Source organism: Mauremys mutica, chromosome 9, assembly GCF_020497125.1.
Source record: "Mauremys mutica isolate MM-2020 ecotype Southern chromosome 9, ASM2049712v1, whole genome shotgun sequence".
Lineage (NCBI taxonomy): Eukaryota > Metazoa > Chordata > Testudines > Geoemydidae > Mauremys > Mauremys mutica.
Window position 1 is genome coordinate 105,667,500 of NC_059080.1, and position 26,062 is coordinate 105,693,561.

The window sequence follows — 26,062 nt, forward strand, 5'->3', positions numbered from 1 at the left end:
CAGGGCCTACTACTGTAGAAAGGTTACATTGAGAAAAGGAAACAGCGAAACTCAGTGAGGTTGCAGAGGAGGTGGCAGGAATCAAAATTAATGCTGGGCGGTTTGCCTCTGAAGTACCTGGGTGTTCAACAGCAAAGACCTAATTAGCGTCACTTAAAGCTAAGCACTGACGTGCTACCCCATACTGTATGCGACCCAGAGGAAGCCAATGTTCCTTCCTCAAGGGGGATTTACGCCTGTTGGACCAATAGGAATAGCTGCCATTACATTTCTCTTTATATAAAGCTATAGCAAGCACTTTGCCTCTCACACTAATACTCATGCCAGCTTGCTCACTGGAACATGTACCACTTCACAACCGTCCATTACGTGCTGGGGTTGAGGGACGAGGTCTTCTAATGCCACTGCTTCAGTGTAGTGAATGCCCTTTCCTGGCATGTTCCCCAGAACCAGCTTTCAGAAAGGAAGGAAAACTTTCTACTGAAAAGCAAGTCATGGTGGTTGAGTCAATTGTATTAATCACCCACCAACCTCCCTTCCACCACTCGAAAAACTGCAAATTAGCAAAGCAAGCTAGTCAGTTATGGGGAATATGCCGCCGTCAATAATTGTGGGGGAATGGCACTGAAAAGGGCATGCTGGGGTCAGGTGAGGGGTGGGGGGCGAGCCCCTCAGCTTTGTCCAGCATGGTTTTACTTGGTGGAAGTCAGGCCTGCCTAACCTACACCTAGTGACTGGTGTCTGAATGCTCTGCAGACACCTGGGGCGGGGGGCAGCATGGTGCAGTGGAATCATGCATTAGTATTTTTACCCACTTTTGCCATGTCCTTAGCCAGCTCCTTGCATTGGCTTGGCAGACCTGACCCTCTCATGGTTTCTGCTAGTGCTCGCTTTTGCTGAGATAGGTGGGGGGGTTCAAAGCCTGCGTTTTGGAGACAATTCAGGCATGGCACGCCTTTTATCCCTTGGCACTGCCACGTTATAGGTATGGTCATATGCACAGACAGGAATCAGTTAATACAAGTGAGCTGCAGAACCCCACACATCAGCCCAGGAAGTGAAAACCACTTTTGGGTAATTAGTGGTGGCAACACTACTTTCCCAAACTGGAATTTTTCCAGCCATATGCTTGTGAAGAGTCTGCTCTAAGAAGGGCTCTTGCCATAGCTAGACATGTAAACCTGCCTTGCAGAGAAACAGCTTATACTGGCCAAAGAGTTCTTTTAAGTGTAGCCAGGGTGAAAAGGGGACCTGGGCTCTGGACCGACCACTTGTGCTAAAGGTAACGCTCATGCAAGAGGCAGCATGGTCCCGCATACCACCACCACAGCCACAGTTCAGTAGCGACTCCATGGGAGGAAGAGCCTGAATCTTCACCACCACTTGTGGCAGTACTTTACATTTGCTCCCATCCAAGTATTAATCAGGCCCAACCCTTAATAGCTTGTAAAAAGCCAACACTATCACAGCCAAGGTGGCTACTCCTGCACGTGGCAATAAGGCCGGTCCAGTGCCTAGCCCAGTGGGCTTCTGGGCTGTCACAAAGGCTCCTACACACCACTGATGAGCATAAGAGGCTCATTACTATCCTTTGTGAGGCATACAGTTGTCCTCTCACTGACCAGTTTGGCTCAAGGAAGGTTCAAGAGCTTCATGACATAGGGCACAGACACAACTGGCTGCCAGCATTACACCTAGCACTGGCTAGAATCAAGCAGTCCAGCCATTTCAAAGATACCCACACCAAAGGGGAAGAAAAATATGTAACCCCTGGCCCCTCCCCCGTTAGCAAAATGTGGGTATGTGTCTCCCTATGTGGGCTGGGCCACATGATGCAGTAGGAGAATCAAAAGCTGCCTAAACCAGCTAACCGAGGCTCAAGCAGCAAAGGCTTATGCGTTTGGATTTGACAGTCCTGAGTCAAATGCTACAGTTCCAGGCCAAGTGAGGTCAGTTAGGAGCATACTGCAGGAGACAGTGCATAGACACTGCTGCAAGAGGCGATTTGGATGGGGCGCTGGAACAATTTGTACAGCAGGGGGTGCTAAGCGCCATTGGCCCAAACTGTAAACCTTGTATAGGATGAAAACCACAAGCCGGAAGGCAGGAGATGCGGCAGCTCCCCCAGCTCCAACACCTATAAATTAAGACCGACCTAATGGCTATGTACAGCTCATATTTCCTTTCATATCACCTGTGCCACAGACTTAACACGACACATCTCCCATTGATTTGACATAATAATTTATTGGTTCGAATGCCATTTAGTACCACAGTTTTATTACCAGTGACATAACAAATGTATACAACTGACAAGATGGCTTTCCGATTACAAACACTAACTTAAGAAATGCATTTGACACTCAAATGTACTGTTCCATTATTTAAGTGGCCATGTTTCATTAGTTCAGGTAAAAATTCAAAACATGTTATATACAGTACTAATATCCATTAGATCCACCTGGACATTCCAAGACTTCCTTTAGTCACAATTTTCTGCAACTATGTTGAAATGTCACTTTAAGCAGCTTTTGACAAATAAAATAAAGAGAATTATAGTTCAAAAAAGTGCAACAGCCAGTTTGTAGCACGAGCAAACCTGATGTCGGCCAAGGCGCTGTGAAGGAATGTATAGGATACAATGGGTCGAACTGTTTGTGCTGGACCTGTCAGTATAAAAGAACTGGAAAGATCAAATCGCATGCCTCAAGCTGGAGTCGTCCCCCCGCCCAAACCAAATTCAGCTCTTTTCACAACCGAGTGACACAAAATAACTGAACTAAGACCTCGGGGAGTCTTCTCTGGACGCCAGTGGGGTGACTGATAATGAATACTTACGGCAAGTAAATCTGTCATGATGATCTTTTGTGGAGTGCAATATTTGTTTGCCAAAAACTTTTGATTTGTGTGACAATTCATTCACGCAGGGCTCTTGGCACAGGCTAAGAATGTCATTAAAAAGATCCCTCTCCCTCCATCCCCCCAAAAATCTGTAAGAATAGTGTGGTCGGGGTTAAGGACAGAGTCACTCTATCCAGTTTAAAAAAAAAAATCACTGTGACTGACTTGGTTTCACTACCATGGCAGCCTCAGGCTGGTGGCTGTCTCCTACACATCCTGAGGCTCAATTACGTTGTTCTTGTGCTTGGTGGAGGGGAACTTAGCTTCACACCACCTTTGTGGTTTGGAGCCAGCCCTGGGTGCAAGTTAGAGCAGCCTCAAGGGCCCCTATGGCCCAGTTAAGTAGAGAATAGCTATAGTGTACCGTTCTCTTGCCACAGCCCTGCCACACTCTTTATGCAGGGGGAGGTGGTAGGGAGACCTCTACCAGCCAAAAGCCCTGTAGTGTTTTCAGGGAGGCCTTTTAAGGTAGCTCCACAGAGCAGTATAAAACGGCCGTGTTGTAACTGAGAACTAGGCCTCCTATTTTTAATCCTGCCATTGGCCATATGGTCTATAGCTGGCTGTGCCTATGAATGAGGCTCGGTTGAGCTCAAATGCCACAGGTAGGGGCACAACGTAAGTGAGATTAGCTAGAAAGAAATGAATGTGAGAGAGTTCGAGAGACTCTGTTGACTTTCTAGGGCAGGGTTGTCAACATTTTTGTTGAGCCAAGGCCCGTTTACCAGGAGGCCCCACTTAATTTGACATATAATGGACTGGACTGCAGCCATGGAGAACAACAGGCCCAATTCCAGCATCACGTACACAGGTGGATTCCTGCTCCAGGCCATGGGAGTCACCCTCCCCCCGTATGTGAAGTCTCCACGGTCTAGCATTGTGGGGTGGGATCTGCATTCTCCACGGGCCCCCATTCATCCTGCCTTACTACCTCCTTTGTCTCTCCCTTGCTGAATTTTTCCACACTGCTCCCCATGCTTGGAACCCCTCCCACATCCAGCTCCTCCCCGCTCCATTCCTTGCCTTTCAGCTCACCTTCCCCTCCTCCTTACAGCCTTGGGAAGCCCACTAACGTCAGCCAACTCTGTATATCAAATCTAAACCACTCAAATGGCATCATTTTGTACTGACCCCGAGGGTTAAATCCTTGGGGGAGGGCTCACATCCCCCTCCTCTGATTTGCTGCTGTGCTGGATGCTGTACGAGGCAGAGAGAGAGAAATTTACTGCCGCAATCAACACTTGATAAAGAAACATGAATTAGGGACCAAAGATAGAAGAGCACCCGCAAAAGATTGGCTGGGTGGCCTCGCTCGTTTCTGGATCTACCTTTTCAGTGAAATTTTTCTCTCTCCCCCTTCATAATCGTCTTTCGCCACTAGACTGTCTGGGTTGGTCCATACTGCACAGAAAAGGCTTGCGGTAGCAAGTCTCAGAGCCCAGGTCAACTGACTTAGGCTTTCGTGGCTCACACTACAGGGCTAAAAATATCAGGGTAGATGTCTGGGCTCGGTCTGGAGCCCAGACTCTGAAACCCAGCAAGGGGGGATGAGTCCCAGAGCCCAGGCTCCAGCCTAAGCATCTACGCTGTTATTTTTAGCCCTGTAGCAGGCGCTTAAGTCAGCTACCTGGGTTCTGAGACTGACTGCTGCAGGTCTGCCCGTTTTTGCAGTGTAGACGTACTCTTTGTCTCTTCCATTCCCTCTCAGGCTCCATGCTTCCTTCTATTATGATTTAGCAAAGCTCCCAGTGCACTTACAATGAAATTTACCCTTGTGCAGAGGTTCCACAGAAGCCATATGCATTGCTTAAGTTCTCCAGGTTGGACGTAAGCAGTGCATAAGCCTCATGCTGGGCCTCTGAACTGGGCTGAATAAATAACAACGGAGATCATTGCTCAAGTGTGAGTTGAGAAGATATAAAAACCCAACAAACATTGACGGGTCTGAGGCCATGGAAGGTGGTCATCAGGAGATTTATGGTCCTGGAGGGTAAGTGTGGATTTCAAAGCTAGCCTGACTGTTGGGTCCCATCCCAGCACGGAAACAGCAACATGCAGATGCACTAGAAGGGTATTGCTCAATCTCCCCAGCTTTAGTGCAGTGATCTCTCTTGGGAGTAAAACTGGAAAGCTCTGAACTATAATCAGACCCATAATGCCCTGCAAACAGGGCCAGGGTTGCCTGCGCCCAGCTGAAGGACCATGAGTTTTTGTCTGTGCTTATCATCTGGCTCCGAATGCTGAATTCTCACACTCCACTGTGTAGGCCTACAGTGTTCCTACGGGGACATGCCACAGTCATTGTGGGATTTCTCTGAGCTGACATTCCTGTGTCAGTCACGGGCACTTCCTGGATGTGCACTTTGATAAGCAGCTAAGGAGGCCAACCCCACGGATTTCTTTTTAAAATCCCATTTGAAACTAGCCTACATAAAGTTAGCATTACTTACAAGGTGTGACGGTCACTTACATTACATCAATTTATTTATAAATTCACCTTTATGATAGCTTGAGAATGAGTCAGTAGCAACATTTACACATCACAAGACCACGGAAGCCAAACTATTTCAAATGCCATTTTGGCTGAGCTTCCGAGGCAGTGCACATGCAATATTCTTCAAGGCATGGCAATTGTGTGCTTCTGCAATGCACTGTAAAGACATCTGGCTGGACCTGCCATGAATAGAGCCCTTTGTTTTGGCTAGTACCTCATTCAGCTCAGCCTCTCCACAACTGAAGAAATGCGGAGATAGTATGTTAAGGTCATGGACAGGCACTGGCAATACAGAAGGAATTGTTTGAAGGAATGATCTGTGCAACTGGCATGCACATCTGCCCCAAGTCACATTGTAAATCATGCCCTAAATATACCCCCAATCCTGCATTCCTTACCCCCACCCCAGAGTCCAAAGGCGCTTCCATTGTGCAAGGAATGCAGGATCAAGTCTTAAATGAATTCTGTTCAAAGTGTGGGCTAAGTTCATTTCTCCAAGGTATGCTGCATATCTCTGCCCCAGGCCTGGTCTACGCGTGGAGGGGAGGGGGGAATTGATCTAAGTTATGCAACTTCAGCTATGTGAATAACGTAGCTGAAGTCAACGTACTTAGACCTACTCACCGCGGTGTCTTCACTGCAGTGAGTCAACTGCTGCCGCTCCCCCGTTGACTCCTCCTGCACCTCTCACGGCGGTGGAGGACAGGAATCAACGGGAGCACGCTCAGGGATCAATTTATCGCATCTAGACTAGACACAATAAATCAACCCCCACTGGATCAATCACCGCCAGCCGATCCGGCAGGTAGTGTAGACAAGCCCTGATGTCAGCATCCTGGATGTCAGTGAAAGCTCTTTGCTTGGAGTGATACTTTATGCAACAGTGAGCCACACTCTGGTGTGAGGAGAATGCTCTGGAGTCAATACCATTTCTTGGCAAATCATTTCCTCATCATCACACTTGGAACAAAAGCAAAACATTTAATCACTTCACCACCAAATAGAATAAAAAAGGAAGCATCTGAGACCCTGTCCAGTATACACGGTCTGTATGGAATAACACAGAGGCAATTTACCATTGGGACCCTTAATTTAAGCACCTAAAGAGCAGTATTTATGTTACTTGCTTTTTAAAGCATTTGCACCATCCACACCACAGAGCATATTATACTGCTTTCTGACATGTCACCGCTAACGTCAAACTCCCCTATTGGCTTATAATTCATCATTCCCTTCACTTAAAGACAATGGAGTTGTTTACTCTGTTTTAAGCTTGTGCTCTATATTCTGTTAGGACTTAATGATCTCTTGGGAGATGAGAAAAGGCTTCGTAAAAAGAGAGTTGGGACAGTGAGTTCATCAGGGAAAACCCTGTTGAATTTGAATACCCTGGCCCTGCCAGGAGAAGGTAACCCAAAGACTAATGTGTCTAAACTAGAGACTGAGAGCAAGGCCAGAGATGTGAACTTTGAGAGACTTCAGAGTCGGATGAGAACTTCACAAATTTGCCCCGTGACAATACCAGGTCCAGACTCTCCAGAATGTCGGGAAAGTTCAGGTCTGAAAAACTAGGACCAAATTAGAACCATTCCTGATCTAAACTACTGAATCATTACAGAAGATAAAAGGCAGGTAGCCAAAACCCAGTTGTCATTAGTATAACTGTTTTTTGAAGAGGTCTATATATATGAGATACAATATGAAGCGCTTTTTCTTCCCTTCTCATCAAGAGCTAAATTGCTCATTTCCATATTCCACAGGATGTTTTGCATCAGTTATTTTTAGCCATTGCCCATGTTTGCAGACTGTCAAGCACACCATATCTTTGGGATGTGCCATTAATGTTTTCAAGACAATCATCAATACCCTGTGAAAATGCTACTTACGGAATACAACCAAATTTGTTTCACAAAGCATTGTGGACCACTCTGGACTGGGTTGTGTTATTATTACAAGTTAGCACAGACCCAGGAGCATCCTGGTGCACACCATTCAGAATTTATTATGTTGACAACATGCTCAGGTATTTGTGGTAATTCTTTACCTAATGTAGTGAGATACACAAAATGGTGGCACATGGAAGTGTAGCCTATGGACGAGCATTAGGTAGTGCTATAAACAAGAGTCCCACAGCGCCTACCTAGAGAAGTGCAAGGTTTGGTTTTGCTATGGCTCAGCAGCTTCTATGTGACCTTTGCCGCTGACTTCTTGGCTTCCAACAGGATTAAGTGAAGGACTTTTTTCTAATTTTCTTTTATTATTTTTTAAACATTTCAAATAAAACCATCTTGTGTTGTAAACATCATCTCGTTCCTTGGGTCTGCTCCGACAGTCCCAGCTAAGGTTTATGCTTGAAATGGGCTTCCACTGAAATGAAACAAACAAACAAACCAAAAATGACAATACAATGGATGTTAGAACACGGGTTATCACGCAACCCTTTGGGATCCAATCCACCAGCCGGGCTTAGCTTTGAACGAGTGGCCGTAGGGGCTCGTCTTCACTACAGAATGTTGTTGTGTTAGAACACGACTGCAAAGAGTTGTGTTCACCATTGCGTCAGCTGGTTGTGGCTAAACCTTGATCCCAGAAGCATTTACTGATAATCGTTCACAAGATACGGAACACAACATATCCTTGTCTACACTGATCTGTCAGCACTTAACTCGATTGTTAAAAATCAGGTTTACACACACTTAAGTGGATTCCCATGAAAGGTTACTTATAAATTATTTTTTTAACTTCAACTGAATGCCGTGTTCATAAAGGTGCCGGAGGCTGGCACAGAGAATGGGTAGAGCATAATAGAGCTGCCCCTACCAATGGGCCTCCACTCTGGACTGGCAGGACCACTGCCAGGATAGGTTTCCTCAGCCTGCCGATACTGTTGATAGTGGTACCACTTTCAGGTGGTGGTGATGGGGATTATTATTACTACGGTAGCAGATAAAGACCCCAACTGTGATCAAGGCCCCACTGTGCCCCACTGTACATTGGGAGAGAAAGCCCCTGCCCTGAAGAGCTTACAATCCAAAAAGACAAGGAAACAAAGGATGGGACTAAGGGACTGCTATTGTCCCGTTGATGTGGATGCCTATCTACTAGGATATTGAGACATTTTGCATTAGCTACTGAACAGGCAGCAAATGGTAAGGACTTCCCATGCAGACTGGATTAGATTTAGAGGTGGAAGGCTCTGTCTCTCCTTCAATCTCCCCATTCTCTAATGTATGGTGGATAAATGGAGGCCTTAATTCTCAAGGAGTCTCAGTCTGGCAGGGTAACTTACCTGCATATTCCTGAGGCAGCATTGGCCTGCTTATGACTTTCTGAAAAGCTGTAATCCATTCTTGCTGATCACTTTCTGTCTCACAAGCAAAGAGAAATTTTCTGTCTGGGGTCACAATGGTTATCCCATACTGCCAGTGATTTCCCTGGGTGGATGGTGGGAGTCCTTCCAGGACCTTGTAACTGTTTTCCTTGCTCCCAATAAATACTTCCCCTCTAGCAAAGGCATCCTACAAGATATAAATAAATGATTCAGAGCCCTTTCAAAGTTCCTTGTCAAGGTGATATGGATCACGCAGCAAACTAACATTAATGTTCTCCCTGCACAGCCTCCAGCACTCACATCAACAGAAAACAGTGAGAGAGGCCTACGAAGCAAATTCCCAAGGTCAGACACCCGCAAAGATTAGAGGTGTTTGAAATCCACCAGATTTCAGTTTTGCAAATACTGTAGTTCCTACTTAATAATGAGCCAAACCAAGCCCCTGGATTCCACACCCCCCCCAAACGTCAGGTGTTCTAAATCCAGACACATTTTGTACTTTGACCTCATTCTCAGAGAGAGAGAGAGAGAATGAGACCTGCTACTGCCTCTATTCTTCTAAGCTCTCACTCCCCAAGTTCCTCATTAATGCGGATCAACTCCAAGAGACAGTGGGTCCAGGGCCGCCCAGAGGGGGGGCAAGTGGGGCAATTTGCCCTGGGACCTGTGAGCCCTGGCCCAGCGGCGGTCCAGGTCTTCGGCTGCATTTCGGTGATGGGGGGCCCGGCCCTTCAGTGCTGCTGAAGACACGGAGCGACTGAAGGGCCCCCCACCGCCGAAATGCCGCCAAAGACCCGGACCGCCGCCGGGTGAGTACAAGCGCCGCAGCTCCCCCGCTTTGCCCCAGGCCCCTTAAATCCTCTGGGCGGCCCTGAGTGGGTCAAATCCTCAGCTGATGTAAATCATCACAATTCCACTGACTTCTGATTTCACTGCCTCCGTGCCTTCAGGGGGGTTCTTTCGCTTTCCACCATCTGAGGATTGGGCCCAGGCATTCTGCAGCCTCTCGGAGCTTGCCCCAATTCCAAACTCTTCTATTTTTGAAGTTTTCCAACCATTTAACCTGCACGTTCCTTGCTGCATTTTAAACTTTTCAGCTTGATGTTTTTCTAGCCTGCAAGATAGAAATCTCTCTCGCTCTCTCTGGTCCCGTCATTAATTCCAGTGAAGTGGAAACATTGCATGTCCTGTTATAAAGGTCTGACTGTGTGGCAATTATTCTCTTACCAGACCTGTCAGTCAAGACAAAAGAGAAAAAGGTGGGTGGCCAGTTGCTTAGCACATGAGATTAGGAGCCTTGAATTCTAATCCCGGCTCTGCCACTGATTTGATATGAGGCACTCATCACATGACTTAAATCATGGTTGGCCCGAATCTGATCACACACTGGAATAAATGAGAAGTGACTCCAGTGGAATGAGATCAGAATCAGGCCCTTTGAGGGGATAATAATCATCATGCCTACGCCGGAAGGAGGAGGTGCAGATGAGTGTTTTTACAGTGCTTTGAAAGGTCCCATGGTCAACATGAAAATCTTTACAGCTTGGTGTTTGGTATAAACATCTGTCTAACTATCTTACCATTCCCAGAGTATCTCAGCACCTCACGATCTTTAAAGCATTTATCCTCACAACACCTCTATGAGGTAGGGCAGCACTATCGTCCCCATTTTACAGATGGGAAACTAAAGGTATGTCTACACTGGATCTGGAGGTGTAATTTCCAGCTGTGGTACAGACCCCAGCCAAAAAGAGCAGCGTAGCCACAGCTGTGTGAGTGGTGGGGCAGGCTAGCCCCACAGCTGGAGTTAGGGGCAGGTGACCCAGGCGACTGCCTGGGGTGCTGGGTTTGTGGGGCGCAGGGCTGGCAGATTTACAGATTCTAGCGTGCAAATTTATTGTCTTATAGGACAGGGATAAATCGTGCATCAAAGTCATGAAACGGGCTACAAATGCAATAAAAAATTAAGATTCAAAAGTTATCAAAGGGGGGGGGGATGCCATGTGGTCTCAGGCTAGCCCCAAGTACAATCCCATCTAAAGCCCTATGCATGTACGTAGTCCTGCGGCTTGCACTGCTGCGGCTCCACTGCTACGTTTAGTGCACTAACTCGATCAGAGCTAGCGCGGGTATCTGTACCAGAGCCAGCTCCAGTGTAGACATACCCCAAGGAACAGGGAGGCTAAGTGAATTGCCCAAGGTCAAACAATAAGCCTGTGGCACAGCAGGTCTCCCAAGTCCTAGCTTAGTGCCCTAGCCAGGGCCCATCCTTCCTCTCGGTGGTAATATTAACTAATACTGTGACTACCACAGCAAAATTACTAGCAACAATTTTCATTTGGGATTTTCAAAGAAGCCTCATGGAGATAGGGACCCAGTGGAACTGGGTAAGTGACTCCCCTGAAATCTTTTACCAATCCCAGCCCCGATGACAACAAAGCACAGAAAAGCCCCGCAAAAGAGCTGAGGGAAAGAAAAATCTGGTGAATAAAATAAAGGTCAGGAGGGATAGCTCAGTGGTTTGAGCATTGGCCTGCTAAACCCAGGGTTGTAAGCTCAATCCTTGAGGGGGCCATTTAGGTATTTGGGGCAAAAATCTGTCTGGGGATTGGTCCTGCTTTGAGCAAGGGGTTGGACTAGATGACCTCCTGAGGTCCCTTCCAACCCTGATATTCTATGATTCTAAGGGACTCGTTTACAGCCATTTAAATAGGGGTTCATGGATGTTTCAGTGACTAACTGCAAGCCAGGCTATCGTGCACTGGGCTTTGGACCAAAGTCAAACAACCCGCCCCAAGTATTTTCACTTTACTCTCCAATTAGACCAAACTCCATTACAGGCTATTCCATGCAGACGCACGCAGAGATCCAACGCCCTTGCCTTACCAGAGGATCTTTGAAATACATCAGCCTTCGGTCGTCCATGGTGAACCATCGCTTCTTGAAACCTTCCGTTTGCTAAAGAGTTGGGGGGAGAAAAAATGATTGAGCAAAGGCAAAGGGAAACCCGGCTCGCTTCTAAGGAGAGAAGTTGAGGGAATTTACGGGGCACTGGTGTCGTTCAAGGTAGTTCTGGTGGGAGAGACGTACTCAGTCAGTTCAGAAAGGGCCGGTTCCGCACTAACGTAAGGGCTGAGTGGCTATTATCTGTCAGTGGGTGATAATACTTCCCAGTACAACAGGGACATTCATTTCAATGGGAGTCTTAGAGAGAGAGAATTGACAGGCTAATCTGACAATTGTTTTAAGATACATTTATATCCCCTCCTTCACCACTCAGCCTGGCACTGCTGTCTCACAGTTCCTCCTTATCAACATTTCCCACACTGTGGGTCTTTTAGGTACAGCATTCGCCAATTTAGGGGGGGAAAATGACCTCTATGCACCTTATGATGAACAAATGCCTTGGGACGTATGTTTCAAGGAGAAAGAGACACCATCTTAGCACAGCTTTTGTGTGGCTACAATCTGCAGTTTGATCAGCTGCAAACTCCTACCCCACAGCCCCTGATTTTCCAATGTAAATAGATTCAGGGTCTCATAGCAACACAGCTTACTAAAGTTCCAACCTCAAGAGAAGTTGTAGAAAAGACCTGAATTTCTCATACGAAAAGCAAGCAGAACCCTCAAGTGTTCTGCTTCTGGGGCAGAGTGTGTGGCAGGAGGAGGAATGGAAACCAACTCAAGGCCATATTTATTTAAAAAAAAAAAGACATAAGCCAGTTTGTTCTCAGTGCAGGTTGCCTTTAAGCTTTTTAATCTCCCTCCTTCCAGCTCCTCACGGTCCGAGAGCTGTTCCTTCCAGCCAGTATGTCGATGTCATTCCTCTAATAGCCAGAAGAGTGCTGGAGAATGGCAGAAGATGCTTCCCCCATTCCTCCAGCACCTGGCCAACCCAGGAGTTTGAGATCCCTAGATTGTAGCACAGGCAGTAAAGGGCCAGGCTACTGACCTCATTAATTTCAGTGGATTTGTCACCATTAGTCAATTCACCAGCTGATCCCACTGAATTCTAGAAGGTCTGGGAAATCTCATGATTGGTTGGTGTTTTTATCGGATTAGCAGATTTCTACATTGGTCCAGGCACGTCGTGGCCCTTGCAGCTCTAAATCTCCAGCAGGGTTGGTTTGTTTAGGAGAGGATTGTGCTTTTTCTTGGAATGCCCCATTTACCTCTATTAGACATGAAGAGAGGGCATAGGCGCCGACTCTGTGAGTGCTGGAAAAAAAATAGTGGGAGCTCAGCACCTACCAGCCACAGCTAATCAGGGGTGCCACCAAACAGCTGTTTGGCGGCTCAGGGAGGGGCTTGCGGGAGGCAGAGAGCAGTGAATGGTACGTAGGCAGAGCCTCAGGGAGGGGATGGGCGGAGCCTCAGGGAGGGGATGGAGCAGGATGAGGCAGAGCGAGGGCAGGGACTTGGGGGAGGGGGTGGAATGTTGATGGCAAATGCCTGTCCCTGAAACAAGAGGTCCAAAGCATAGCCTGGAGATCAAATGTGGCCCTCAGAGTTCTAGAAAGCAGATCGTGGCCATCCTTATCTTTAACGGAGAGCTGTACCTTGCAGATCCCAGCATGGAATGTTCTCAACCCAGCCATCCACATGCATCAAGTTGTAGAATTGCATGCTGGGATCTGTAGTCTCCGGAGACCTCAGCTCTGTATTATATAAGTGGATGGCTGCAATCTGCTCCATGTCACGCAAATTAAGCGTTTTATGAAGCTCTCTGGCCCTGCCCATGCAGCTCTCAGTTGAGCTAATTACAGATGTCCCAGTCCTATAAGGGCTGATCACAGAATGGACATCAGAAGGAAACAAAAATGACCCTAACCAATTTACATGGCCTTGGTTTCTGAAATGTTTCTGTTCTGTCATCTACAATCTCTTGCTCCCCTGCCCCCCTTTAAAATGAAGAAAAAGAATTTTAAAAGATAATAAGAAACAGAGTTCCACAATGTTAAAGAAATGCTCCTGCATCTAAAAAAGATGAACTCAACCTCCACCCACTAAATGCTGCAGAAAACTGGGAAGTTCCCAACACTTAACCGGGCTATATAAGGAGATCCTCTGTCGCTGTTTAGTAAAACAGGCCCCATAACATGCAGCAGCTGTTAGGGGAATTAGTCATAAAAAGAATAGATGTAGGTCACGTAAATCAATGGTACGTACATTACTGCTATCCAGGGCCTGCCATAAATTGTGGCATCCTCCTTTTCACACAGTGGTTTTTAAGGCTTTGTTTACACACAATAGTTGCACCACTTTATATCAGTTAAAGCGGTACTGGTACCTGGCGTCTATGCAGTGATACTGGTATCAGAGTGCTTATACTGATGTAGCTTATTCCAGTACGGGAAGGGAAATAAACTTTATAGGTATAAGGCACCTTTATACTGCTATAACTGTGTCCACACTAGGGGTTGTACCAATATAATGGTAATCCCACCCCTAAGCGACATAGTGATACCAGTACAAAAACCAGGTGCAGATCAGGCCTAAAGGTTTTTTCTTGCATAGATGACATTTACCACTATGAAGAAGGCCAGCACGAGGTCTATGCCTAGTGGGCTTAAGCAGTGTTTATGCCATGCGCTAGCTCTCTGCATGGGGATGAATTTCACCCATGTATGAAGAGATGATTATACTGTTCAAAATGCTCCTCCTTCACCTGATTGTGTCCCCACTGCAGCTGTGCACTCCTGTGTTAATGAGTTTGGGGGAGGGGGGAGGTGATCTCATATAATAGCTACCAAGAAGAGGGGGTTCTGAGTCACAAGCGGTTAGTCCAGATACTAGAGGGTGTGAAAACAGGCATTTACTTGGCAGGAAAGGTGAAAGTCCAGCTTCAACAGCGGAAGCATTTCTTTGCCTTTCCTTTTCCCCGGAGGGCTATAAAGCCCAAAGAGAAGAGTCATTACTCAATTCTTGGCACACTAGGAGATTTTCTTCTCTCTTTTTCACTTGCTGACAAAGATGCCTGAAAAGCCAAACCCGCTCCCACGATGGAGACTGGCAGTGAATCCAGTGATGTGGGCATTTCCCACGTACGCAGCAACTCCTTGTGCTTTCACAGAGGCCTTGAATGCCTTCAGACACCCCTTCTCCTGGCTGCCAGCTGTGCCGGGGAACCTCCCATTCTGCAGGCACGCCAGCCACATGCCCTCCATTCCAAGAGGGGGGGAAGGCACTACAGAGTAGCGAGCAACGGCGGCTCTGTGCATGGGATTTGCTGGGAGCGCGGTGAGGGGGTGGAGCCAGTGGATCTGTTGGTCCAGAACACCGTGTAGTGGGGGCACAGTGCTATGGAACGGTTGCACGTGCTACCTCTGATATGGGGCTGACGCAGGGAGAGACCGGTTGAATCGCTCAGTCCCACCCCGAGTTCTTTTACTCGTGCATTGCACGGGGGAATGTGAATTTTACCTTTAGGCTATCTCTAGCCCACTTACAAAACTATAAGCGCACAGGAAAGCACAATGAATAGTGGAAACAAGGGTGGGTAGCGGGGAGAGCACAAGAACCTGGGATATAAAATCCAGGGTGGGGTGCAGAACAAAGAGAGACATTCAAAGGCATTGAAGTGTTGGTACATGGCTGGATTTCACACCTTAACCCTCCCAAAGCATCTCTGCCCCACTGTTATGTGGATCACAACGCAGTACAGAACAAACTAATTTTTGGTATGAATACAAAATACACGATGTCCCACCTTTGGCCCAGTCTTTTCCATGTAACCTTCCTTCAAGTAGTTCCTAGAAAGCTTTGGCACCAGCTGGAGTTGTCAAAATAAGAAAGCAAAAAAAAGTACAATGTTAGTGCACGTTAGACCGATGGAGACGTGATGTGTTGCAGACACAGGCTTATGTGATGTCATGCCAGAGCCCCCAGTTATCATTTCAATGGGAGCGTATGGAAAAAAAATGCCAAGAGAAAGAGTTACCTCCAGCCCACATACAGGCTGGGGACAGCTTATGACACTGCTCTCAAGGCATACTGAAGTGGATTTATTTATTTCTATTGTTCTCTCATCATCCCCTAAGAATTTTTCAGTTTCTTTGCCCTCGTGTTACCTTTGTAATACAGGTATGACTACGCTGCAAAAAAACTCAAAACACCCGGCCACTGCGAGTCTCAGAGCGCAGGTCAGCTGATTCAGGCTCGCATTTCGGGGCTAAAAACAACAGTGTAGAGGTTCCTGCTTGAGCTCTGAAACCCGGTGAGGGGGGTGGGTCAGAATATTGAGACCTGGAGGCCTTAAGTTAGGTTTGTCCATCGTCTGGCACCTAAATAAGTGGCCTCGTTTTCACATGTACTGAGAACTCACTAGCCCCACTGATTTTCATGAGGACGACTGGGTGCTCAGCGCTTTTGAAAATCAGGCCACTTATTTAAATGCCAAACTATGAATTTAGGAGCTAACGTGAAGCTCCCAGTTGTTAAATTCTTAGCTGAGAGCTCTCTAAGGCCTAATCCTGGCCCCCATTAAAGTCAACAGCACAACTCCCATTGACCTCAAAGAAAGCTAAATCAGTCTGCAGTTCAGGAGCCTGTTGTCCCCAGATATTGTGAGAACTGGGGTTATATCCAAAGATGTAGTGATAATATTTAATTATTCATTACGTGTATTGCAGTGGCACCTAGAGGCCCCAGTCAGGGTCCACTGTGCTGGGTGCTGTACACACATAATGAAAAGATGATCCCTGCTCCTGGGTTTGAGGAGGGAGCAGACCCCAGGGAAGCCCTGAGATGGTCCCAGTTTCCCATGTCCCAGTTTTCCATGCCCACTGCCCCTCAGCTTTGGGGCCATGCCAGGGTTCCCTGGCTCACTCTTCGATAGTTACACTATGTCCTTAAACAGTCAGCCTGGTTAAAGTAAAGAGACAAATCATTCTAGGCAGCCCCATTTATGGTTTAACTGTCCTACGGATATTGCTCATGAAGTCCTCCAGCTCAGTCCTGCTTCCACTGAACTCGGTGCCTAAACTCACAGTAATTCCTATGGGGTTGGGATCAACATGACTTAGAAGATTAGGGTTGGAAGAGACCTCAGGAGGTCATCTAGTTCAACCCCCTGCTCAAGCAGGACCAACACTAACTAAATCATCCCAGCCAGGGCTTTGTCAAGCCAGGCCTTAAAAACCTCTAGGATGGAGATTCCACCACCTCCCTAGATAACCCATTCCAGCACTTCACTACCCTCCTAGTGAAATTTTTTTCCCTAATATCCAACCTAAACCTCCCCCAATGCAACTTGAGACCATTGCTTCTTGTTCTGTCATCTGCCACCACTGAGAACAGCCGAGCTCCATCCTCTTTGGAACCCCCCTTCAGGTAGTTGAAGGCTGATATCAAATCCCCTCTCATGATTCTCTTCTCCAGACTCAATAACCCCAGCTCCCTCAGCCTCTCCTCAAGTGTCATGTGCCCCAGCCCCCTAATAATTTTCATTGCCCTCCGCTGGACTCTCTCCAATTTGTCCACATCCCTTCTGTAGTGGGGGGACCAAAACTGGACACAATATTCCAGGTGTGGCCCCACCAATGCCGAATAGAGGGGAATGATCACTTCCCTCAGTCTGCTGGCAATGCTCCTGCTAATACAGACTTGGGAAGTTCTCATTGCAAAGGGTGTTTTGCTGGACTAAGGGCTGAGTAAAACTCAGGGCCTGGTTTTGTAAACCCTTAAACAGGAAGGTAGCCCCAGGGACACCAACAGGCTACTCGCCGGAATAAGAACTGCAGGATCAGCCCCTAAGAGCAGGTCTCAGATCATTTCCACATCAGGTATGAACCCCGGACACCCAGTTGTTCTCTGCTTTCCTCACCTGTTCTCAGATCAGTATGACCCAAAAGCTCATATAGAAGAACCACAAGCTCTAATATGCCATCTGCCTTTAAAGGCTATTACACATGTCTGCGAACTCCCCTTTTGCTGAGATCTACTCAACAATAATTACCAGGGCCTAGGTTATTTTTAAAAACGGTTGGTGCAGATGAGCTGCTAGCTATGAGATCTCTGCAGATGGATGCGTGAGGCTCTTTAAAAAGAAAAGTGAGACTCACCAGCAAATGGAGCTGACAGGGCTGATTAAACACTTCTCACCTTCCCCCACTCCCAGCCTCGCATTTAGACAAGTTATTTATGGCAAAGCTTTAAAAATTATATTCCTGTGACATGTAATTCCCTCTAACAAAAGGCTCTGATAAACCAGTTATGTGATCACATAAAAAGCACCCTGGAGAATCCCACAGCCAGGTTGCAGAGATCCTGAATATCTTAATCTCCAGTCTTTAGACTGGCAGCCAGCTGCTTTCAGAAAGTAGTTTTGTCTTGACTGGAAAGAACCTTTATCACTTCAAGATTCTTAACCCTTTGCTGCCAAGCATCATGCTAAGCTGCATCCAGGGTGCAGTATTTTGTGCAAAGCGTCCTTTCTGTTGGACACAGACTTTCCTCAAGTAGCAGGGACGGGCCAGCTTAAAACATTATCAAAGGCTGCAGGTTTCTTACAAGATATAGTTTGTGGTTCTTGTGTCTTATGTCAAAATATCTACCATACCTGTCTCCTGAAGCACTTAGCCTGATTCTCATTTACATTTAGGCCGCATTACACCACGTTAGCAATGGAAAGGAGCCTGAAAGTAGGTATAAATTCCAGTAATACCCACTGTAAGATGCCTTAGTGTAAATAACAATAAGGTCTGACAGAGTTTTCCACCAGCATAAAAATACAGGAATTTTACCTTCCAAGGTCATACATCCAGGCTTGCAAAATTCTACTCACAACCTAGCCCCACCAGGTAATCATTTATTTTGATGGGCACATAAAATCTCATTAGTTTTTCTTCTGTTGTCAATTGTATTGGGAGAGCAACCAGATTTCTAACATTAATCATCATGCGAACGGCCAGGCAAAAAGATCTTGTGTTTAGGGCTTCTGAATTTTCATGAGAATTTTATATGGCAGTGTAAACAAATTTAAACAGAATCAAGTACTTAGAGATGGAAAAGTCTTATTAGACAAAGGTTACACTACAGTGACTATAATTATGTGGCATTTGCACTGCGAGTACAGAGTAATTATGCTTTGGTGATGCTTTTCAGTACCAATATTACCACTAGTTCGTACAATCATTAGTTAGTTAATGCAAGTGGATTCTAAAATACATTTATTAGATATAAGATCAAGGAGGTAATAGTGGATAACTCAATCATGTTGTTAACTTGGTGATAATATGAATTAGTGGTAATTACTCATATCTAAAAGCAAAACCATCATGTAATTAAACTGTAATTGCAGTGTAACTACAATGTAATACACTCATTATATTATAAAGGTAATTCATCCTAATATTATACTATATTTTGTGACTATCCTTGCAAATTGTAGCTAGATCATCAATTCCAGCCTCCAGCAAATGCAGGGCAGACTCTTGCAACAGAAACTGCATCAAATTGTAAAGCAACGCTGCACTTGATCTCAGCCAGAAGGCCAGGTTTTGGTAAGACACTCTCCCTCTCGCTGTTTTATTTTAAACTCTGTTTTAAATGCGTAGCTTTGTAGCAAGCAGCCCTTTACAACCACAGAAACAGGATCTGGCACAATACAGAGAATGCAGGAATTAAAATGTACACCCCCACCGCAGTTTCTGTGGTTAGATGCAGTAGCAGGTGTTGCACCTGGATGCTAGTTCCCAGTAAAATCATTTGAACATAATAATTGTAAAGCAGACTCTGAAGAATGGACGGTTCACCAGGCTTTCCAGCTTGTTAAGGAGATGCTAAAAACAACTAGGAAAAACTCACATCGACATCGCTAGCTCCAGGGAACGCCACTTGTAAATAATGGAACCGTGCTGCACGGATGGCATTGAACCAATCCACTGTTTCCTGATAATGAAAAAGAGAGGCTGGAGTCAGCAAACATACAATCTACACAGTGATCATTGCGGGGATGTTGCTCTGACTTGTCTTTCCCATCATTTTGTCTCGGGTAACGGGGTTCAGCTGAGCTGTGGTTCTGAAGAGGGAGGGCCAGGCAAAAGCAGAGATTTTAAAAATATGCCTAGGCCCCCCTGAGTTCAAAGGGTGCCTAAGGGCTTTGCCGAAGAGGGATGGACTTAAGCACATGCCCCAAGTTAAGCACGTACTCAAGTGCTCTGCTGAATTGCAGCCTAAAGGTACAAACAAAATTAAATCAAAATCTAGAATGTAATTCGGTTTCCATGGCTGAACTGTGCCACCCAGTATTTCTCACGTTCGTCTCAGTGGTGTTCTTTGAACACTGTATTCTATTTAAAAAGAAGTTAGTTTTGCTCCTTTTGAATTCCACCCCCCCCCTTCATTAGCCAGCAGTGATCAGCTTGAAAGACCAGGTGACGTTCTGCAGCACAGCGTTCATATTCTATTGGAAATAATGGAACAACAATTAACCCTTTGAGTACAGGACGAAATATGCATGCAGGTGGCAATGGCCACGCCTACACTATGCAGTAATCGTTTTCATTAACACATGAGGTGTAGTCGGCAATTTCTTCTACAACTGCTTAGCTCAGGACAGGCCATGGGGAGATTCTGTGTGGCAACCACAAGCAAACACATGTTCTTCTAGTCAGACTGGAGGCTACAGAGTCAGAGAACTAACAGAAAACCCCTCTATGTTCACTACAACAGAGCCCTGTCTCTTCTCTCCTACATGGGATATTATGATGAAGATTGGACAATACAGAACACACCGTCTCACAGTGTACAGCTACCATTGCACTGTACATATGTCTGAAGTCCCTGCATCAAAGCTTACCATAAAGGATTCCTACACAATATTTCATCTGACAGAGTGCATTTTATTAGTGCTTTGGTAACATGTAGCAGTCTCTAGATGCCACAACATAAAACAGTGACTGCAGAACTGGGAAGTTTCATTCCTCAAAACAAACAAACAATTAGGGTTCTATTAGGGTTGAGAAAAACTTTACCACATGAGTCATAATCCATAGCTCCTAGCCTGCAGCTCAACACCTCAGAGGTCTGATCTCTATCCATGTAAAATAAGTCACGCTGGGCCTGAGATTGACTAGGATGGGTGGTTTCCAGAGGAAAGCCCAGGTGCTGCAGGAAGTGAGGTTGGTGATTCAGAAGGTACATTTATTATTGTTTATAATTTGCATTGCCATAGCACCAAAGAGTCCCAGGTCTGGACCAGGACCTGATTGTGCTAGGCACTGTACAAACACAACAAAAAGACAGAGAGCTTACAATCTAAGTGCAAGACAACAGGTGGACACAGAGACCGTGTTAGTCAGCCTGACAGGCAATGGTCTCAGCACACCAGCAGCCTGTGGTAAAATTTATTGTAGGCATCACAGCAAAGGAGAGTTTTAACGAGGGATTTGAAGGGAAATAATGAGGGAGCTCTGTGGCTATTTACGGTGAGTTCATCCCAAGCGTGACTGGCAGTAAGGGAGAATGCTTGCTTGAAAACAAGTGGGCAACGTAGGCTGGCATCATTGGCTGAGAGAAAGTGGGAGTCAACATTTCAAAAGTGACTGAGAGACTATAGGTAGGTTCCAATTCAGCAAAGGACTTAACCACGTGCTTGAGTCTCATTGAAGCCAATGGGGCTTAAGCACATATTTTAAATTCTTTGCTGAATTTGGGCCTATTTTAGGGTTTTATACTGCCACTCATCACCGTAATTTCTGACCCCCTTCCATGTAAAATCTTTAGTAATAGTAAAGTCCTTAATGGACTTCCTGGAGTCTCTAGCACTTTTTCCTTTTTGGAATAAATTCTCTCTTTGGGTTATGTCTTTAATTATTTAGATTTTATTAATTTCCCTTTTTTCCCCGGGCTGATTTGTGGATTTGTTTTTGGAGAGATTTCCAGATCTTGTGCTGTTGGACTTTTTTCACCTTCCAAGCAGGGTGCCTTACAGGAGACTTCCTGTAGAGTGAGCTTCAGCTGCAGAGAGGAGCTCAGGAAACCAGTTCAGTAGCTAAACCCTGAACACTCCAGTAGCCATATGTAAACGGTGCTGTGTGTCAATGGTCTGGGCTAGTGCCAGTGTCACTCAACTCAATCACTCGAATAGGTTTTAATGGTACAATAGACTCAGGAGATTGATTGTTAAAAGTGACCAATTCCCACTCCTCAGTCTTTCCGACCCAAGCAGTGTGCATATTTCAAACAAGACTTTGTCCTTCCACAGCACCTTCCATCTGAGGCGCCAAACCCACTTTACAAACATTAATAAATTAAGCCTCACACGTGTGAGACAAGTAGGCATCTACCAGGGCCATGTCTGCATGAGAGAGCTGAACCAGTTTAATTTAAATCTGTTTTGAAACCAATATAGTTACATCAGTGCAAACTCCTGTGTGCATGCTCTTATTTCAGCAAAAAGAACGAGGAGTCCTTGTGGCACCTTAGAGACTAACAAATGTATTTGAGCATAAGCTTTTGTGGGTTAAAACCCACTTCATCAGATGCATGCAGTGGAAAATACAGTAAGAAGATATATATACACAGAGAACATGAAAAAATGGGTGTTGCCATACCAACTATAATGAGGCTAATCAATTAAAGTGAGCTATTAGGTGAGCTATTATCAGCAGGAGAAAAAAAACTTTTGTAGTGATAATCAGGATGGCCCATTTCCAACAGTTGACAAGAAGGTGTGAGTAACAGTAGGGGAAAAAATAGCATGGGGAAACAGTTTTTACTTTGTGTAATGACCCATCCACTCCCAGTCTTTATTCAAGCCTATTTCAGTTTAACTTAAACCCGTTCCTAGTAGACTTTAACTAAACAACACAAAAAACCAAACCATTCCAAAAATGCCACCCTTATACCGGAATAAGAATCATAGACTCATAGACTTTAAGGTCAGAAGGGACCATTATGATCGTCTAGTCTGACCTCCTGCACAACGCAGGCCACAGAATCTCACCCACCCACACAGTGGTTTGCACTGGTTTAAGTAAACTGGTTTAAACTCTCACCTTAAGCTAAACCAGGGCAACTTGCCCATGTAGATGAGGCCCTAGGTATTTATGCCACACTCATCTCCTGGTTACAGCACCTGAGTCCCTCTATTATTTGTATTACATTAGCACCTAGAGACCTCAACCAAGATCAGGACCCCACTGTGCTAGGTGTGCTACCTAAACACAGTAAGAGACAGTCCCTGCAGTAAAGAGTTTAGCATCTGAACAGATAAGACAGACAAAGGCTGGGAGAGGAAACTATGCTACAGAGAGGTGAAGTGACTATTAGCCTCAGTTTGCAGATGGGGAAACTGAGGCCCAGGTAGATGATGTGACTTGAATGAGGTCACCCAGGAAGCCAGAAACAAAACCCCGACCTTCTGAGTCCCATCCTGCCCTTTGGCCAGAAGACCACCCTTCCCTTTTAGAGCTAAACAATATCGCCTCTAGCTTTAATACATTTTCCATTTAAAATTTAATACTGGCTTTTAACATTTAGCACTATTTGAGATGGCAACACTTTGTTTCAGTGAAAACTCTGTGGGAAACAGCGGGGCTCTTTTCATAACTATTTAACTGGTTGAATAAACATTGAGATGGGCATGTGATTACTCCACGTTCTGGACCACCCAAGCTCATGAGAGGAGCACTCTGGCATTAGAACTACTTGGAGAGCAATCCCAGAGCACTCTCAGTAAGTTTACCTCCCACCCATTGCGTGCTGATGTACCACTGAGCTCCGACACAGTGAAACCTCCCCATAGAGCTGGGCTACATTCAGTTCTGATGGGACGTCGCTAACATGGGTCGTTACACTGGGGATGAACGAGGCCCTGTGACGGTAGAGGGAAAAGTCCCAAATCAGGTCATTCCTTTATAACAGCAGTTCTCAAACTTCATTGCACCGTGGCCCCCGCCCCCTTCTGACAACAAACACGACCCTAGGAGGGGGGACCAAAGCCTGAGCCTACCCAAGTCCCACTGCCCTGAGTGGGGTGGGACAGGCAAAACCTGAGCCCCACTGCTGTGGGGCTTTGGCCCTGGGCCCCAGCAAGTCTAAGCCAGCCCTGGTGACCCACAGTTTGAGAACTGCTGCTTTATCGTCTACACAAAAACAACAGCTCAGCATATAAAAGCTACATCAGAGGTCTGACTCTCCTCTCACTCACCTGAAGAAGAGCTCAGTGTAAGCTCAAAGCCTTGTCTCTCTCACCAACAGACGTTGGCCCAATAAAGAGATGATCTCGCCCACCTTGTCTCACTGATGTAACGCAGGAATAACTCCAGGGTGAAAGGAGAATCAGACCACTAGGTCCTTCTTAAAAGAACAGACAAAGCCACACAAACCACTTCTTCTATGAGGCTGTTCAGCAGGGAGTTTATCATTTTAAAAGATAAAAAACGAGCCTTGTCTGGGTTTCCCTGTATGTTTCATCTTGTCTGTATCTGCCTCTCAGCTGTTCAGGACAGGGAACGTTTCTATTTCATGTGCTGTACAGGGCCAAGTAGATCATCAGCACTAAACCAATCATAAATAGTCATGATAACAACTACATCTTTCATAAGCAGGAGTCGCTGGAGTAAAATTGTTGCCAGGGAATTGACTGTCCATGACATGAGTGACACCTTGCGATGTTGAACAGCTAATCTCGTGATCACCTCCCTTGTATAGGGCTCTGATACCTTGTCACAGCTTTCACATGTGGGGCAGTGGGAGTTTTTGGGGAGAGCCCCTGAGGGGGCAGCTCATTGAGATTCAGAACACACTGCACTATTAACTGCGACTGAGTCTCCTGGTGCGCTGAGCAATGAACTGCAGTGTGCTAAGACGGAGAAGCCACCGCCACTTGATTCAGACCACTAGGCTAAAGAAACACAGCTCTTTAGGTATATCACCAAAGCAATCGCAAGGTACGCAGACATAATCAAGCACCCCTTCCTGCCTACGGCAACACCGACCTATTTAAAAATGGGGAATCGGGGTTTGCTTTCATCCATCCGTCCACCCATCCTTTGCGAGCCAGAAGAGCTAACACCATGGAAGCGCACATTCTACTGACTAATCTGACTGGACATACTAACTGCTGTCTACAACGAGGGTCAGAACTAAGCAGGAAGCCAGTTCAGAGCCACTGCAGCGCAGCACAGAAGCAGAAAGGTGTTCTCAATAATTACCTCACCCTGAATCTGTCACGGGGGAAGAGAGATCTCTTTTGTTACAGATCTATCCATGAGGCATTGTTTCCCACTAGCACCACGGGACTGTTTTGTCTGGAGATGAGTTGGGAAGTGAATCTGCCCTGCATCTGGACTGCTTGCCACTAGGAAAGCTGTTGGATTTATGAGGTCTGTGTGGACAGATAGTGGCAACTGGTTAAGCACCAAGGTGATCCTTCTCCTGCAGGAGCGGCTGGTACTGTGAAACCCTGCTGGGCTATTCTGACAGTCCCTGCTTAGTTTCATGCACTGTCCAAGGATGAAGGCAGCTTGACAGCCAAAGGAAAATAAGTCCATAAACATGACAGCCGTGGGCTTTAATCTGATGACCAAGTAGCTGGGGGAAGGAAATAAGGTTGCGAGATGGCTCCTGTCACTCCAGTCCCACTCTCTGGAAAGACACCAGTGACGGGAGCCAACCACTGGATCCTATGAACTGCTAAGCTCCCTGGATAGTGACTGACCACTGCAGAGGCAGCGCAGGGTCATCCACCCAACCCCCGATTTCTGCCTTCTATTTAGCACAGAGGTTTTCAATCTGTGGAGCGCACCCCCCCAGAAAACTGTCACCTCCTGCCACGAACCGGCGGATCAGAACCTGGTGGGAGCCTCCTGGCCTGCTCGGGCCCCTGGCTTTCCATTCTAAATGCGCTCTGCGCCTCTGATGCATTCTTGCCTCTCCTGTGAAGAGCCTGTCGCCAGCCAGCGACGCCCTCCGGAGCTGGCTCCTGCCCGCAGAGCCTGGCTGCCACTGAGGCGCTTGTTCGCTGCTGCCCCTCAGCCCAGAGGAGACACGTGGGCGGTTACATCCCCCTCCTCCCTCCACCATCAAGAGTTACCTGTCGTCTCTGGATCCCTGCTTCTAAGTCTGGGTCTCTCAGGTGCATTCTGAGGTGCAGACCCTGAAGCCTCTGTCCTCCTGAGCCCCCCAGGAGTTTGGTCACTGCCAGAGACCACGGGGCTGCGGGAGCTCTGGTCGTAGTTATACCCTTCAGGGACCACATGGCAGTAAAGCAAGGCACACAGGCTTAGGAAAGGGATTTCTTTCTCTCTCTCTCTCTCTCTCTCTCCACATAAGAAGGACAAGAGAGTTACAGATCTATGGAAAACCACAAACTGGTGAACACCCCTCTC

General features: G+C 46.4%; 1 protein-coding gene across 1 annotated transcript in view; it reads right to left on the bottom strand.

Moving 5' to 3' along the window:
• Positions 1-7,417: 7,417 nt before the first annotated feature.
• The window catches only part of LOC123376858 (arf-GAP with dual PH domain-containing protein 1-like), a 62,261-nt gene continuing 43,616 nt past the window's right edge, over positions 7,418-26,062 (bottom strand). Inside the window, exons 5-9 of the mRNA XM_045029100.1 lie at positions 19,533-19,616; positions 15,436-15,498; positions 11,613-11,684; positions 8,685-8,913; positions 7,418-7,762 (exon numbers count right to left, since the gene is read on the bottom strand). Coding sequence (XP_044885035.1) covers positions 7,734-7,762; positions 8,685-8,913; positions 11,613-11,684; positions 15,436-15,498; positions 19,533-19,616 — 477 coding nt within the window. The 3' untranslated portion in view covers positions 7,418-7,733. The remainder of the gene's footprint in view (positions 7,763-8,684; positions 8,914-11,612; positions 11,685-15,435; positions 15,499-19,532; positions 19,617-26,062) is intronic.